Source organism: Oncorhynchus keta, chromosome 35, assembly GCF_023373465.1.
Source record: "Oncorhynchus keta strain PuntledgeMale-10-30-2019 chromosome 35, Oket_V2, whole genome shotgun sequence".
NCBI classification, from domain to species: domain Eukaryota; kingdom Metazoa; phylum Chordata; class Actinopteri; order Salmoniformes; family Salmonidae; genus Oncorhynchus; species Oncorhynchus keta.
Genome location: NC_068455.1, coordinates 28,422,838 through 28,440,381, shown reverse-complemented (window position 1 = coordinate 28,440,381; position 17,544 = coordinate 28,422,838). Strand labels below are relative to the sequence as shown.

The 17,544-nt window shown below is 46.2% G+C and overlaps 1 protein-coding gene across 1 annotated transcript; it reads right to left on the bottom strand.

Moving 5' to 3' along the window:
- Nucleotides 1-4,472: 4,472 nt before the first annotated feature.
- On the bottom strand, nt 4,473-17,270 carry LOC118368251 (sushi, von Willebrand factor type A, EGF and pentraxin domain-containing protein 1). The gene is made up of 9 exons (XM_035752206.2): nt 17,089-17,270; nt 14,410-14,634; nt 8,779-8,917; nt 8,594-8,682; nt 8,252-8,315; nt 7,852-7,940; nt 5,873-5,985; nt 5,607-5,763; nt 4,473-5,202 (listed from the first exon to the last, which is right to left on the bottom strand). The coding sequence occupies exons 1-9, from the start codon at nt 17,144-17,146 to the stop codon at nt 5,045-5,047; spliced, it is 1,092 nt and encodes a 363-aa protein (XP_035608099.1). The 5' UTR covers nt 17,147-17,270; the 3' UTR covers nt 4,473-5,044.
- Nucleotides 17,271-17,544: the final 274 nt, after the last annotated feature.

The following is a 17,544-nucleotide window of genomic DNA, read 5'->3' as shown; positions in this document are numbered from 1 at the left end:
TGATTTAAAATTGTTTTTTAAAAGGTATTTTCTTAACTGCATTGTTGGTCAAGGGCTGGTAAGTAATCGTTTCACCTGTTGTAGTCGGGCGCATGTGACATAACATTTGATTTGATTTTGGCTACCATGGATATGCCCCCATAGGATGACAATGCCCCCAGCTACAGGCCAAGAGTGGTCACTGAATGGTTTGATAATGAAAATTAGATAAACCATATGCCATGGCTGTCTCAGTTACCAGATCGCAACCCAATTGAACACTTATGTGAGATTATGGAGTGGCGCCTGAAACTGCATTTTCCACCACCATCTACAGAGCTCCAATTGATGGAATTTATTTTGGAAGAATGGAGACGCATCCCTTCAGTAGCGTTTCAGACACTTGTAGAATCTATGCCAAGGTACATTGGAGCTGTTCTGGCTCGTGGTGGCCCAATACCCTATTAAGATACTTGGTTGGTGTTTTCTTTAGTTTGGCAGTTAGCTGTATATGCTACTGTTATCAGTTGTGAAAAAGTAGCTAAATGGGTTCCCTAATTTTAGGAATTTCCGTCGCTTGTATTCATAGGCTTGCAGAGGTCATTGACTGTTTGCCAGGGGGCAGAGGATGTCGTTTCTTCACCATAATCCATCATCAAACTGTGCAGAGTTCTGTGCTTACTACCCCTGCATGGGCTTGTCTGTCTGCTAATGCCACCCAGACACCCCAACAGGTCATCCTGTAACGGTGGCGGCTGCAATCACATAGCACTGTGAAGTTGAAGTTCTTGATGATCTGATAAATGGTTGATCTAGGTGCAATCTTACTGGCAGCAATATCCTTGCCTGTGAAGCCCTTTTTGCACAAAGCAATGATGACAGCACGTGTTTCCTTGCAGGTAACCTTGGTTGACAGAGGAATAACAATGATTCCAAGCACCACCCTCTTTTTGAAGCTTCCAGTCTGTTATTCGAACTCAATCAGCATGACAGAGTGATCTCCAGCCGTGTCCTCGTCAACACTCACACCTGTGTTAACGAGAGAATCACTGAAATGATGTCAGTTGGTCCTTTTGTGGCAGGGCTGAAATGCAGTGGAAATGCTTTTGGGGGATTCAGTTAATTTGCATGGCAAAGAGGGACTTTGCAATTCATCTGATCACTCTTCATAACATTCTGGAGTATATGCAAATTGCCATCATACAACTGAGGCAGCAGACTTTGTGAAAATTAATATTTGTGTCATTCTCAAAACTTTTTGCCACGACTGTACATGTAGAGTTATTAAAGTGACTATGCATAGATAACAGAGAGTAGCAACAGCATAGAAGGGGGGGGGGGGCAATGCAAATAGTTTGGGTAGCCATTTGATTAGATGTTCAGGAGTCTTATGGCTTGGGGGTAGAAGCTGTTTATAAGCCTCTTGGTCCTAGACTTGGCTCTCCGGTACCGCTTGCTGTGCGGTAACAGAGATAACAGTCTATGACTAGGGTGGCTGGAGTCTTTGACAATTTTAGGGCCTTCCTTTGACACCGCCTGGTATAGAGGTCCTGATGGCAGGCAACTTGGCCCCGGTAATGTACTGGGCCGTACGCACTACCCTCTGTAGTGCCTTGCAGTCGAAGGCCGAGCAGTTGCCATACCAGGCAGTGATGCAACCAGTCATGCTCTCAATGGTGCAGCTGTAAAATCTTTTGAGGATCTGAGGACCCATGCCAAATCTTTTCAGTCTTCTGAGGGGGAAAAGGTTTTGTCGTGCACTCTTCACGACTGTATTGGTGAGCTTGGACCATGTTAGTTTGTTGGTGATGTGGACGCCAAGGAACTTGAAGTTCTCAACCTGCTCCACTACAGCCCCGTCGTGATGCGATGATAATTGCTTAATAAACTCAGGAAACCACACCTTTGTGTGAAAGCACCTGCTTTCAATATACTTTGTATCGCTCATTTATTCAAATTTTTCCATTATTTTGGCACTAACTTGTATATTCATTAGCATTACACTACACGTTAGCAACACATTGACCATAAAAATAGCTAGCAAGCTAGCATGAGTATGGGTAGTCTGATTAATCAGGCTGTAATACACAATTCATTGGTATATAGGCCTACACCCTGAAACATATGTGCAAAATCATGTAAATGTTCCTTACAAACCAGAATGTTGAATAAAAATACATTTAAACTTACTCGTACTGGTTGTCAAGGCGGTTTTAGCCCAAAGGCCAGCAGATGGCAAGGCGATATTGAGTTGTTTCATTTTACTATCCAAACGCATTGCATGCAGCTGGCAATACATTCGTATCCTTCATGGACCCATTTGTACCTAAAAAAAAAGAAATAATTTCAGGCCCCATAGGTTTCGATTTCCTGCTTAGCTTTATTTAATGGCTTAGGAAAATGGTTAACTAATGCTAAATTTGTCCCTTGACGCAACTCAAACATATCTAGCTACAACCAGGTCTGCCCTGAGAACAGTCTTGGTTTCCCATAATGCGCTGTTGTAAAAGAAACATAATAATAATAATAATAATATATGCCATTTAGCAGACATAACCCCTGGTCTGATCGTTTCAACCTGATTGTCTGAACATGATATGCAACATCCAAGATTAGCATTTAGCCACTAGCATGGTGGTGGAAAATGGTGTTTCATAAGCGTGGATATTTTCCCAGTTTTTCCACGCCTTCTCGCCATTTAAAAATGTTAAGTATGATATTGAAGCCTATGCAGCCTGAATGGAGAATGTTTTAGGTACCTACTGGTCCACAAGAGATAAGAATGTATTGCGTTTGGACGGTAAAATGAAACGACTCAATGTCGCCATCAGCCGGGCTAGTGCGGTTTGTACTTCTTTCTGCTCTAAATTTTAGACAAAATATCCACAGAAAAGTATTGTTTAGACTTTTGAAAGCCAATAGGTATATGTGACTCGTTTCAGGAAACTAGGCATGTCGGGCGTCAGTATTTCACAGGAGAGGCATTTGAATGTGAAAAATTATTTGAGCAAAATGCATTTTGGGGCAGAAATGCCATGTGAACTTCCATGTGGCTTAATAACAAACTTGTATGCCATCTGTAAATACTTTTGTGAGCCTGAAATGGTGCCGACCTGGATGGTTGCAGTTTTGCAAGCTCCGACCCAACTTTGTGATTATTTTTACTCTATTTTCATGAAATGTATCCCCTTTTATTTCTTACAACCGACAAGGACTTTTGAACAACAGATTGGCAGTTACTTACCCCAATTCTGCCTTCTACTTTGACTCATCTGCCCTGGACCCTCTAATTCCAACCTAAAATTCGGGCTATCCAAAAGTAAACGTTGGCGTTAGAGACAAGAGAGGGGGGATCCTGGTGAGATTAAGGCAAAGGGGAAAAAAAAGTCACTTGATAATAAAATAGATCCCCTCCGATCGCGGATTTGCTACCGACTGGACTCTCGGAACTGCAATATTCTTTGCTTTTCAGAAACATGGCTCTCAGACAAGATACTATCCAACTCGATGGATTCTCCATTCACCTGGCGGACAGGAGGGTGGGGCAAATTGAGGGGGGGGGGGGGTTCCCTCTTCATTAAATCTAACTGGTGTGCTTATTCCAGCGCGGTAGAAGTGTCTACCCACTGTTCACCCGTCTTGGAATATCTGATGGTCAAATGATGACCCTTCTACTTCCCGAGGGAGTCCACCTCAGGACAATTAAAATACAAGCTGGCGCTTAACGAACTGTACACAGCCTTTTAAGATTGTATTGGCAGACTACATCCAAAAAGGTGTATTGCCGCCATATACTGAGTTGGGTAAAAACAGATACAACCCGTACTTTTTTTTATTGAAGGGGGGTTAAAATCCGAATATCAAATTTAAAGCTAATTTTTACCTTGGTGCCTAACCGAACCATACCTACCAGCTCTCTAAGTCGGGTAAACAATACTTATCTGAGAATATTTTGTCTCAAATTTCAAGCAGCCGGACAAACCACAGACAACCAGTAGAGTACGTTTAAATTACTTTTACTCAACATTCTGTATTGTATACTCAGTGTATAACTACCAATTAATCTGACTAGAGTATGTATGAGCTGGCATTTGATAACCTTAGAATGTGGTAATCATAGCCACGAAAGTTGCCTTGTTAGGCAAGAGATTAGCTATTATGATTGTAAAACAGAGCAATAGAGTTTACAGAAAACATTGAATTGATCACAGGTAGCTATTATCTGAATAATGTGGCAAAGCATTACATACCAGAGACGTTCCTTGCCATGGTGGCCCCCCATCTTTTTTTGTTACGCAATGAACTATTACGGTGTACCACATTAGGACAATCAGTACGCGATCCTGTAAAAAGTTAGTTTTCTTGCTCGCACACCTCATGAAACATCCTTTTGGTGTTTTACAGACATTGTGTTAATAAACTTGCATCATGGAAATAACTTCAGCCTGCATCTTATTTTATAGGCTAGTAATTATACAACAGAATTTCAGTAGTAGTGCAAAGTTGTGCTTTATTCCAGTATATACCCTGGACTGGAGTCAGTGTTTTTCTTTAAAACATACAAATATACTTTTCTTTTAAAGAACAGTGTTTCTTTTTAACAAATGTAATAGGGTCAGCCTTCACTAAAGCACAAAATACAGAAGAGAAACACTTCTGCTTGTCAAGAATGATGGCAGCAGGTAGCCTAGTGGTTAGAGCGTTGGACTAGTAAGATCGAATCCCCGAGCTGACAAGGTAAAAATCTGTCATTCTGCCCCTGAACAAGGCAGTTAACCTACTGTTCCTAGGCCGTCATTGAAAATAAGAATTTGTTCTTAACTGACTTGCCTAGTTAAATAAATAAAAGAATACATCTAAAAGACGTACCACATGAAAGAGCTGGTGAGTTATCAAAAGTACTCAAATGGACATAGTAAACCATGGCTAGGATTTGGTGTGAGTTTGCTTTCTCTTATGGTCCATTAGTGCAAAGCTGAGGCACATAGAATTCAGCTGATTCTGCTCTGAAAGCCAGACATTTGACCCCAATAATTGGAGGCATCAGATGGGGCTGAGGACATGCTCACCAACCAGCGTATACTGGCTCGGCATCACATGGGATCCCGTAGTATCGACCTTGCGGCCGCTCTTTGCGTAACAGAGGTTGTCGTACGAGGGAAAGCTCTCCGTCTGTGTCTCGCCTTCGACGCAACACCAGCAGGATGACGAAGAGTAGGGCCACTGGACCAGAGAAAATAAAGAAAACACGTCAAAAGACTGTATGCAACAAGACTACAACGTTCACTTACTACTACTCTACTACTTCAGCATGATTTCTATTTCACTTTGTTTTTGCTACAAGATGTTTCATCCTGATCAAATGACCTCTAAACAAGATAATTCATTCATATATTTGTACTTAGTAGTGCCCAGAAAATGCATACAATTTGTGCAATTAGAAGAAATAAACAAGGTTCATGTCAGTGAACAACTTTTCTCAAAGGGTCACAAAAAAAAAAGTTAATATGGGAAGCCAATTATTTTGCTCACTTGACAAGGGTTTTCAACATCTAAGTGGTAGCCTAAAGTTCAAACCACTTTCCTTCCACTACACCAATATTTTCAACATGTTTCTTCAGACATACCTCCTCCTCCGATGACAAGTAGAGCAATGGTGACGGGGGCCAGCTCACACTCCTCCCCTGCCTTGCGAAAGAAGGTCTCCATGCAGTAACCTGGAGCAGTGCTGCCTTCAGGACAGAAGGCATCACCGGGGCACAGGATGGGGTTCACATCTGGACTCTGTGGAACAGATGAAGTGAGCCTTGGTCATTCACGTTGGTCAGGAAATCCCTTACTGATACTTTCAGTATTGGAGGTGTTTACTGGGAGTAAGGGATGTGGTACTGACTGGGCAGTAGTGGTTTTCAGGGCAGAGGTTACAGGTCTCCTGGCCCCAGCGGATCTGGAAGAAGCCGCTGCTGCAGATTTGACACATACTCTGACGGGGAGCCTTGTGCATACCTGTCCAAAATCAAACTTCTCATCATTACATCCTAATCAGATTACACCACAAAAATGTCATCCATTTAAAACGGACTGAAACCTCCGCTATTACAGTATTACTATTAACCTTAAATTATACTGAACAAAAATATAACATGTAAAGTGTTGGTCACATGTTTCATGAGCTGAAATAAAAGATCCCAGAAATGTTCCATACGCACAAGAAGCTTCTCTCAAATTCTGTGCACAAATGTATCCTTTGCCAAGATAAATCCATCCACCGGACAGGTGTGGCATATCAAGAAGCTGATTAAACAGCAACCCACAAAATGCTGATGCTCCAGATACTCAACTAGTCTAAAGGCCAGTTTTATTGCTTCTTTAATCAGAACACCAGTTTTCAGCTGTGCTAACATAATTGCAAAATAGTTTTCTAATGATCAATTAGCCTTTTAAAATGATAAACTTGGATTAGCTAACACAACGTGCCATTGGAACACATGAGTGATGGTTGCTGATAATGGGCCTCTGTACGCCTATGTAGATGTTGTAACTTTAATGTGTTACAGAGTTAATAATGTTTAAGTTTATTCATTGAGCTGTATCTAAAGATATTTCTTTACAGTTATTTACATATGTAAATGCAGAATGCTTTGCGACAGGAATGAGTGATAACGCGCCAATTATGTGCAGGTGCAAAGTGATTGTGGCTGACTTTCCGACAGCATCTTACCTGCATTGCTCTGTACCAAAACTAAGTTGTTAAATGTAACGTGAACAAGTATTCTTACTAAAAGAAGCTTTCGTATCAAACCCGACGTCCCGAGTCATTACTTTGAAGTTAGTTAATCTAAAAGTAGATATTCCTTTTTTTTTTTAATGTTTTATCAAAAATCAGCCGTTTTCAGCTACAATAGTCATTTACAACATTAACCATGTCTACACTGTATTTCTGATCAATTTGATGTTATTTTAATGGCCAAAAAAAAGTGATTTTCTTTCAAAAACAAGGACATTTCTAAGTGACCCTCAACTAACGGTAGTGTAGGTGCACCTTGTGCTGGGGACAATAAAAGGCCACTAAAAAAGTGCCACAGATGTCTCAAGTTGAGGGAGTGTGCAATTGACATGCTGACTGCAGGAATGTCCACCAGAGCTGTTGCCAGAGAATTGAATGTTAATTTCTCTACCATAAGCCACATACAACATTGTTTTAGAGAATTGGCAGTACATCAAAGCAGCCTCACAACCACAGACCACGTGTAACCACGCCAGCCCAGGACCTCCACATCATGCTTATTCGCCTGTGGGATCATCTGAGACCAGCCACCCGGACAGCTGATGAAACTGTGGGTTTACACAACCGAAGAATTTCTGCACAAACTGTCAGAAATTGTCTCAGGGAAGCTCATTTACATGCTCGCCGTCTTCACCAGGGTCTTGAACTGACTGCAGTTCGGCCTCGTAACCGACTTCAGTGGGAAAATGCTAACATTCGATGGGAACTGGCGTGCTGGAGAAGTGTGCTCTTCATGGATGAATCCTGGTTTCAACTGTACAGGGCAGATGGCAGACAGTGTGTATGGCGTCATGTGGGCGACAGTTTGCTGATGTCAATTTTGTGTGCTCCATGGTGGCGGTGGGGTTATGGTATGGGCAGGCATAAGCTATGGACAACGAACACAATTGCATTTTATCGATGGCAATTTGAATGACAAGATCCTGAGGCCCCTTGTCGTGCCATTAATCTGCCGCGCCATTAATCTGCTGCAGTCACCTCGAACATTCTCTCAAAAACATTTTAAACATTCTCTTTAATATTTTAACACACTGCATGCATTATAAATAATACAATTGATATTGTTGGCTGGCACTGGCAGTTACCTGGACGACAAGGTGTGCACTCCTTGGCAGCTGGCTGCAGAGACTCTGTACCAGCAGGACAGATCTGACACAGAGCACAACTGGAGGAGCTGTGGGAGGGATGGCCACAAGGGTGCAATGAATGGGGAAGAACTTATTTACAAAATACTGTTTAATACAGCTGGCTATCACCACCCCATGTCTGATGACTGAACTATGAAATAATTTCTTCAATACTTACTACTAACCCAATTTTGTGTGCGTGTGTGTGTGCGTGTCCGGTTTTGGGAAGTAATATCAGTTGCATGAGATGAGAGCATGTGATGTTAGATCTGCAGACAAGCAACAGGGCCAGTCCGCTGCAGTGCTAACCACACTAGTTAAGAAAACACAAATCTAAGGTGACAAAAGGGCCACTAACTTGCAGAATGTTCCCTGTTGACATGGACTGCACGATGTGGCATTTTGTTGCGATGTATAGAAACCTGAAAATAACACATTCCATTCAAAAAACAGATACATCCAATTTAATATTTCTAAAGAGTTAGATTACTTGAATGTGCATGACTGAAGCCCAGCTTTTATACAGTAGAGCTGATTTTTTTTCGTCAGTTGTTACAAAATGTTTATTCACAATTTTTTCTCTGCGTATAGGCATGGATGAACAAACAAACACACTATAATATAATAACAGTAATAGTAACAAGTAAGTCATTATTGCGATGATTATACAACAAGAACAGAAAAATATTTATATAAATACCCGGAGAACAGCTTCGGCAGGAGTCGGAGCCTGTGTTGTTGCTGTAGGAGCCTGGGGAGCAGGACTGACACATAAGGCTGCCAGTAAAACTGCAAGGTGAGATGGAGAACAGGAAGAGGGTCAATGCAACAGTGGTATACAGAATGTTTGTGAATCAACTATGCCCTCAGTTGACAGAGACGTACTTGGTGTAAAAACCCTGGCTGCAGGGCTGACATCGCTGTTGTCCAGCCAGAGGCTGAAAGAACCCTCTCGAACATGGGAGGCAAGCCCCAGCGAACAGACACAGCCCTGGCTCATGGCAACAGGAACACAGCAGGGTGTCTGGGGAGACATCAGAAGGCTGTTATTGAACAGGTGGTGCTGTTTACAACACTTACCACCTTCATTTTACATTTGAGCCAAAGAAGCTTTCACTTTGTCTGTGGATGTCACGAGTCCGACCGAGGGTGTCTCCCCTTCCCGGGCGGTTGGCGCTCGGCGGTCGTCGTCACCGGCCTATTAGCTGCCACTGATTGTTTTTCCTCTCCCTCCTTGTATGTTTAGTGGTAGCACCTGTTCATGATTAAATCAGCTAATTAGTTTGTCTTTATTAGACAGCCGGCCCGCCTGGTTGTTGTGCGGGATTATTGCAGTGTAACCTTCGGCTCTGTTGTTAGAAGTACGTGTTAGTGCCTGGTCGTTACTTTTCCGTTGTACATTCTCATGCCCTGTGTTTGGGGCCGTTACTATTGTGAGCACCCTGGGATGCGTTGGCGCTATTAAAGACGCACAGCTTTGCACTCACTGTCTCCTGCGTTTGACTCCACACACCTACGACACCTGAAGTGTTACAGAATCCCGCACCTGAATAAAATCGAATGGAGTCAGCAGGAGCAGCAGCCAACCCTCTCCCATCGATGGAGGAACGGGTTCTCCACCACACCACCATTCTCCATCGGATCGGATCCGCGATGGATCAAGTGATGGAGAGAATGGACCGATGGGAGAGGAGTGGTCTCCTCTCTCCACCTTCGGCACCCCCGACTCCGGACTCCCCATCACTCGACTCCAGCACCCTTCGTCTGACGCTACCGAGGGCTTATGATGGAGCGGCGGGGTTGCCAGGGGTTTCTGCTTCAGCTGGAGCTATACCTGGCCACCGTTAGACCCACTCCCTCAGGAGCGGAGAGGGTGAGTGTCCTCATCTCCTGCCTCACGGGTCGTGCTCTGGAGTGGGCGAACGCAGTCTGGAATGGCCCAGACTCAGCGCGGGAGCACTACCCAGAGTTTTCCTGCCGCTTCCGTGCCGTATTTGATCACCCTATAGACGGCCGAGCGGTGGGAGAACGACTTTTCCATCTCAGGCAGGAGAGGAGGAGCGCCCAGGATTACGCGCTGGAGTTCCGGACCTTGGCAGCCGGATCTGGGTGGAACGACAGGGCCCTTATGGACCACTACAGGTGTGGTCTCCGAGAGGGCGTCCGCCGGGAGTTAGCGTGTCGGGACACCACTCTGTCACTGGATCAGCTGATTGACATGTCCATTCGACTGGACAATCTGCTGGCTGCCCGCGGGCGTTCAGAGAGGGTCCTGTGCGTTCCACCACCCAGCCCCTCCGCTCCCATTCCGATGGAGTTGGGAGGGGCTGCGCCGAGTACCGGAGGAGGAGGCCTTCCCTGCACCAACTGTGGTCGGAGAGGACACACGTCTGATCGGTGCTGGGGGTCCGTCTGGGAGTAGAGATGGCAGGCGGAACGCTTCTCGGTCACCCCAGGTGAGTCAGCATCAGACTCACCCAGAATCCTTGTTGGCCATATGTTTGTCTTAATCTCTTTCCTTCACTTTTTTCCCTCTTCCCAGCATAGGGCGCTAGTCGATTCAGGCGCAGCTGGGAACTTTATGGATCGCGGACTCGCCCTTAAGTTAGGGGTTCCGCTGGTGCCGATAGATTCTCCTTTCCCCGTGCACTCCCTAGATAGCCGGCCATTAGGGTCAGGGATGGTCGGGAGACCACGGTCCCACTGGACATGGTGACGCTTGGGGAATCATAGGGAGCGTATCAGTTTTTTTATTATTGATTCGCCTGCGTTTCCAGTGGTGCTGGGGACTCCTGGCTGGCCCGGCACAATCCTAAAATTTCGTGGAGACAAGGGGTTCTCCAGGGGTGGTCAGAGGAGTGTTCTGGAAGGTGTTTGGGAGTTTCCATCGGTGCCACGTCGGTGGAGAGTCCAGACCAGGGTTCCACGGTGTGCATTCCCCCGAGTATGCCGATTTGGCAATCGCTTTCAGTAAAGTGAAAGCGACTAAATTACCACCTTATCGACCGGGAAGGGATTGTACGATAGATCTCCAGGTAGACGCTGCGCTTCCCAAGAGTCATGTGTACCCGCTGTCCCAGGAGGAGACGTTGGCAATGGAGACATATGTCACGGAGTCGCTGGGACAGGGGTACATTCGGCCCTCCATTTCACCCGTCTCCTCGAGTTTCTTTTTGTGAGGAAAAAGGAGGGAGGTTTGCGTCCGTGTATCGATTATAGAGGTCTAAACGCCATCACAGTGGGGTATAGTTACCCTCTACCTCTCATCGCTACGGCGGTGGAATCGTTCCACGGAGCGCAGTTCTTCACAAAACTGGATCTCAGGAGCGCGTATAGTCTGGTGCGTATTCGGAAGGGAGACGAGTGGAAAACCGCATTTAGTACTACATCCGGCCACTATGAGTACCTCGTCATGCCGTATGGGTTAAAGAATGCTCAGCCGTTTTCCAATCCTTTGTAGACGAGATTCTCAGGGACCTGTGCGGTCAGGGGTGGTTGTTTATATCGATGACATTCTGATCTACTCGGCCACTCACACCGCGCATGTGTCTCTGGTGCGCAAAGTGCTTGGAAGACTGCTGGAGCATGACCTATACGTCAAGGCTGAGAAATGCGTGTTCTCTAAACGAGCCGTCTCTTTTCTGGGATATCGCATTTCCACCTCGGGGTGGTGATGGAGGGTGAACGCATTAGGGCCGTGCGTAATTGGCCGACTCAACCACGGTAAAGGAGGTGCAGCGGTTTTTGGTTTTGCCAACTACTACCGGAGGTTTATCCGGGGTTTTGGCCAGATAGCGGCTCCCATTACCTCACTGCTGGGGGCCCGGTGCGATTGCAGTGGTCAGCACAGGCGGACAGGGCATTCAACAAGTTGAAGGCGCTGTTCACTGAGGCGCCCGTGTTGGCGCATCCGGATCCCTCTCTAGCATTCATAGTGGAGGTGGACGCGTCCGAGGCTGGGGTGGGTGCCGTGCTATCACAGCGCTCGGGTACGCCACCAAAACTCCGCCCCTGCGCTTTCTTCTCAAGGAAGCTCAGCCCAGCGGAGCGTAACTATGATGTGGGGGACCGGGAGTTGCTAGCGGTGGTTAGAGCTCTGAAGGTGTGGAGACACTGGCTTGAGGGGCTAAGCACCCTTTTCTCATCTGGACCGACCACCAGAATCTGGAGTATATTCGGGCTGCAAGGAGACTTAACCCACGTCAGGCAAGGTGGGCCATATTCTTCACCCGGTTCCGGTTTACTTTGTCTTATAGACCGGGCTCCCAGAACGTGAAGGCTGACGCACTGTCCCGCCTTTACGACACCGAGATGGGTCCACCGAACCTACTCCCATCCTTCCCGCCTCTAAGCTGGTAGCCCCAGTGGTATGGGAGGTGGACTCGGACATCGAGCGGGCGTTACGGGCTGAACCCGCGCCTCCTCAGTGTCCAGCGGGCGAAGGTACGTGCCGCTTGATGTTCGGGACAAGCTGGTTCGGTGGGCTCACGTCCTACCCTCCTCGGGTCACCCTGGGGTGACGAGGACAGTGGGGAGCCTTCAGGGAAGGTATTGGTGGCCTACGTTGGTTAAGGGCGTTAAGGGTTATGTCTCCTCTTGCTCAGTGTGCGCTCAGAGTAAGGCTCCTAGGCACCTTCCTAGAGGAAGCTACAACCCCTCCCCGTTCCACAGCGGCCATGGTCACATCTGTCCATAGATTTCCTGACCGATCTTCCGCCGTCTCAGGGGAACACCGCGGTTCTAGTGATTGTGGATCGGTTTTCTAAGTCCTGCCGTCTCCTCCCGTTGCCCGGTATCCCTACAGCCCTGCAGACTGCGGAGGCATTATTTACCCATGTCTTTCGGCACTACGGGGTGCCGGAGGACATCGTTTCTGATCGGGGCCCCCAATTCACGTCTCGGGTATGGAGAGCGTTCATGGAACGTTTGGGGTCTCTGTCAGCCTGACCTCCGGTTATCACCCCGAGAGTAATGGGCAGGTGGAGAGATTGAACCAGGAGGTGGGTAGGTTTCTGCGGTCGTATTGCCAGGATCGGCCAGGGGAGTGGGCACGATACATTCCCTGGGCTGAAATGGCTCAGAACTCACTACGCCACTCCTCTACTAACGTGTCCCCTTTTCAGTGTGTGTTGGGATACCAGCCGGTCCTGGCACCATGGCATCCGAGCCAGACCGAGGCTCCTGCGGTGGAGGAATGGGTACAGCGCTCCAAGGAGACCTGGAGGGCCGTCCAGGAGTCTCTACGACAAGCGAGTGGACGGCAGAAGAGGAGTGCTGACCGCCACCGCAGTGAGGCCCCGTGTTTGTACCGGGGGACAGGGTCTGGCTCTCGACCCGAAACCTACCTCTCCGCTTGCCCTGCCGGAAGCTGGGTCCGCAGTGTGTAGGGCCCTTTAAAGTCCTGAGGAGAATAAACGAGGTGTGTTATCGATTACAACTCCCTTCCTATTATCGAATTAACCCCTCGTTTCATGTGTCTCTCCTCAGGCCGGTGGTAGCTGGTCCCCTGCAGGACAGTGAGGTACCGGAGGTCCCCCCTCTGGACATCGAGGGGACCCGGCGTACACGATCCGGGCCATTCTGGACTCAAGACGCCGGGTGAGGGCCTGCAGTACCTCGTGGACTGGGAGGGTGCGGTCCGGAGGAGAGGTGCTGGGTACCGGTGAGGGACATCTTGGATCCATCCATGTTGAGGGATTTCCATCGCCTCCATCCGGATCGCCCTGCGCCTCGTCCTCCGGGGCGACCTCGAGGCCGGTGTCGGCGCGCTGCGGGAGCCGCGCGTCAGGAGGGGGGTACTGTCACGAGTCCGACCGAGGGTGTCTCCCCTTCCCGGGCGGTTGGCGCTCGGCGGTCGTCGTCACCGGCCTATTAGCTGCCACTGATTGTTTTTCCTCTCCCTCCTTGTATGTTTAGTGGTAGCACCTGTTCATGATTAAATCAGCTAATTAGTTTGTCTTTATTAGACAGCCGGCCCGCCTGGTTGTTGTGCGGGATTATTGCAGTGTAACCTTCGGCTCTGTTGTTAGAAGTACGTGTTAGTGCCTGGTCGTTACTTTTTCCGTTGTACATTCTCATGCCCTGTGTTTGGGGCCGTTACTATTGTGAGCACCCTGGGATGCGTTGGCGCTATTAAAGACGCACAGCTTTGCACTCACTGTCTCCTGCGTTTGACTCCACACACCTACGACACCTGAAGTGTTACAGTGGAGGTCAGACAAATTTCAGGGGTCAAATACAGCAAAGCTACATATCAACAACACAACTCCTGTGTCCACTGTCCACATCCACAAAAAATAGGTGTTACATGGGTAAAAACGACATTAAAGTGCTGCATCAATTGGCTGTGCTGTGTTTCTACCTAATTTATAGGTTGTGGTGAGAAACAAAACTGAGTAATTATTTGGGTTACTGACAATGCTCTTAACTGCTAGGCTACCTGCTGCCCCTTCACTGAAACTAAGCATCTTTCTGCCAGGCCAGGGTAAGTAAGGCTAGCAGGACATCTAGACTCACCATTGTCAGAGTAGGACCCTGGGACACAGGTCTCACAGGTGGAGGTGTTGAGGGCAGAGCAGCCTGGAGATGTGGTGCTGAGGATCATGGGTGTGGTCAAGGTCACACTCTCACTGACTGTGGTGGTCTCACTGACTCTGGTGGTCGCCGTCACATTCTCAATGAATGTGGTGTTCATCACAGCAGGAGCCATCGTGGGAGCCGTCGTCTGGCTCACCACCACACCTGTTATAACCAGACTTTCAGAGCAAATAGTTCTAGAAACGGGAAAACATTTCTATTCCCAGCCTCTCTCTAAGTAGCAATGTGGTAGATAGACAAAGGCATACCCTGGAAATAGAGCAGATCATGACATGGGAAGCTGGATTTTCTGGAAACATAATGGGTCAATGACTAATTAGTACGGTTCAGAAGAAAAATGGTCATTGGAGATTGGTATTTGATGGCTTTGAAAGGACCAGAGATGAGAAGAAGTTACAGGGAGTTGAACATTTAATGCAGAACAGACAGGTACCAAGACAGGAACAGCATCAGCACACGGGTAACAACAACATACGAACATTAATGCAGCAGTTGGGAAAGGAGCTGGGGAACTGACAATTATAGGGGAGGTAATAAACAGGTGACGGAGTCCAGGTGAGTCCAATAATCGCTGATGCACGTGACGGGGGAAAGGCAGGAGTGAGTAATGCTGGGGAGCATGGCGCCTTTGAGCACCAGGGAGGGGGAGCGGGAATGACAGGCTTAACACATTTCAGGAGGTCGTGTGACACCTACAGTGCCGTGAAAAAGTATTTGTCCGCTTTCTGATTTCCTCTATGGCATCTATGGCATAATGGGACCCATGTCGTCGGAAAGTTGAATCAAGTTCACCAAAAAGCACCTGGAAGATCATCAAGACTCTTGGTAGAATGTTTTATGGACAGAGATATCAAAAGTATAACTTTTTGGGTGACATGGGTCTCATTATGTTTTGCAAAAACCAAACACTGCTTTCCACATTAAGAACCTCATACCAATAGTTAAGCATGGTGGTGGTAGCCTGATGGTTTGAGGATGCTTTGCTGCCTCAGGACCTGGATGACTTGCCTTAATAGAAGGAACCATGAATTCTGCTCTATATCAGAGAATTCTACAGGAGAATATCAGGCCATCCATCTGTGACCTGAAGCGCAGTTGGGTAATGCAGCAAGACAATGACCCAAAACACACAATCAAGACTACATGAAAATGGCTAAAAAGCAACACATTTGAAGGTTTGGAATGGCTTAATCAAAATCCAGACCTATTCCCAATTGAGATCTTGTGCCAGGGCTTGAAACAAGCAATTCATGCTTGAAAACCCACAAATGTTGCGGAGTTACAGCAGTTCTGCATGGAAGAGCGGGCCAAAATTCCTCCTTAGCGACGTGAGAGACTGATCAATAACTACAGGAAGTGTTTGGTTGGAGTCATTACAGCTAAAGGTGGCACAACCAGTTATTGCGTGTAAAGGGGCAATTACTTTTTCACAAATGAGCATTGGGTGTTGCATAACATTGTTTATGAAATAAGTATGTCATTGTTGTTATTTGTCCACTCAGGTTCCCATGATCTTTTGAGGTTTTGGTTGAATATCCGATAACATTCAGTATTAAAAAATATGCAAAAGTAGAGAAAATTAGAAAGGGAGCAAAATTTTGATTATCTTTCATTAGGCATCCACAGATTTCCACCCTTACGGTTTGAGGAAAATCCATCAGTAATAGGCCTTTTTGGCATATTCTCCAAATCCCTTTTATTGTTTTTGTGGTCTTATAAATTGTAAAGCACGTTCTTTAAGCCTTGTTTCTAGTCAAGGAATGGCACAAAGTTCCAACATGAAAGATTTTACACGTCTACTTCCTCATTCCTTTGATACCTTACAATGATGCTGCCAATGTTTCACAATAAGTATTTCAAAGTAAGTCTTCTTTAGGATATGTAGCTATTTGTGGACAGGTCAGACACCATGATATCTTGTCTCATTATCACATGCAGTTAACACAAGATATCATGGTGTCTGACCTGTCAGTGAGTTGGGGAAACAGAAGTGAGAGCAGCAGCAAACAGAGACCTTATTGTCGCAGTAATCACATTAGCCATGAGCTGAGCTGCTTTGCTAAGAGAAAGACACCCTCAAGAATTACAATTATTCAAAACCAGGTCATATGATTTCCCCTGGTTTAAACTCCAAAATGCTCCGAGTTAGCCAGGGCCTTCTGTGTGTACTGTACATTATATTATATTGAGTTTAGATTGCCAGAGCATTGGGAACTGCTTGGGTAATTTACAGTTTTGTACAGGGCTTGATGAATAAAATATTAAAAAGTGGAATGTTAAACTTTTATAGCTGCATTTATACAACAATGTTGCAAAGCAGTGTGTAGTTTTGCATTGTCATTTTTGGACGTTTTGAATCATATTCAATGAGTTATCACGTTTTGTAAAATATGTCAAATCAGAATTGTGATATCTGGTGTGGCTGTCTTGACAAAGTTTACAAACAAAAAGGTATCTACAGTGCCATTGGCACAAGTGGGTACCTCAAATAATCCCATGTAGAAAAAATTGCCTTCAGTCATATCTAGATATCTAAAAACAGAGTGCTGCCTGCTAAAGCTAACGTTTATGTTGATTAGCTAAGACAACAAACCTTACCTAACAGACAGGCGGCAGCAATCGTAGACAAAACTCCCCAACATTCCATACTCCACATATTATCGGCACAAAAAAGTTAAGAATTTCATCCCTGACAGTTTAGGGTTCTTTCTTTTAGTGAAGTCCACAGTGAGTCGCTGGTTGCTTGTCGCCCTCATCAATGTCATATGACAAGACACAAATCATGTGATTTTACTTACGAGTTTTCGGTAACAGTTGAATGCGCAACCGCAGAACACTAACCAGAAAATCAAACTGGCCTTGATGTCTCCAGGCAAACCGAATTAAATCAATGAACACACACAATGCTTTAATTAAATAATTGTTTTCCTATGGGCAAACATTAGTGAAACTGTACTTCCTGAATTCGACTTTTCCCCACCCCATTCTCTTCCATGTGTGTTGCAAATCTCATACTATACAGGGGCCCAATTTATTTTAACTAGGCAAAATCAG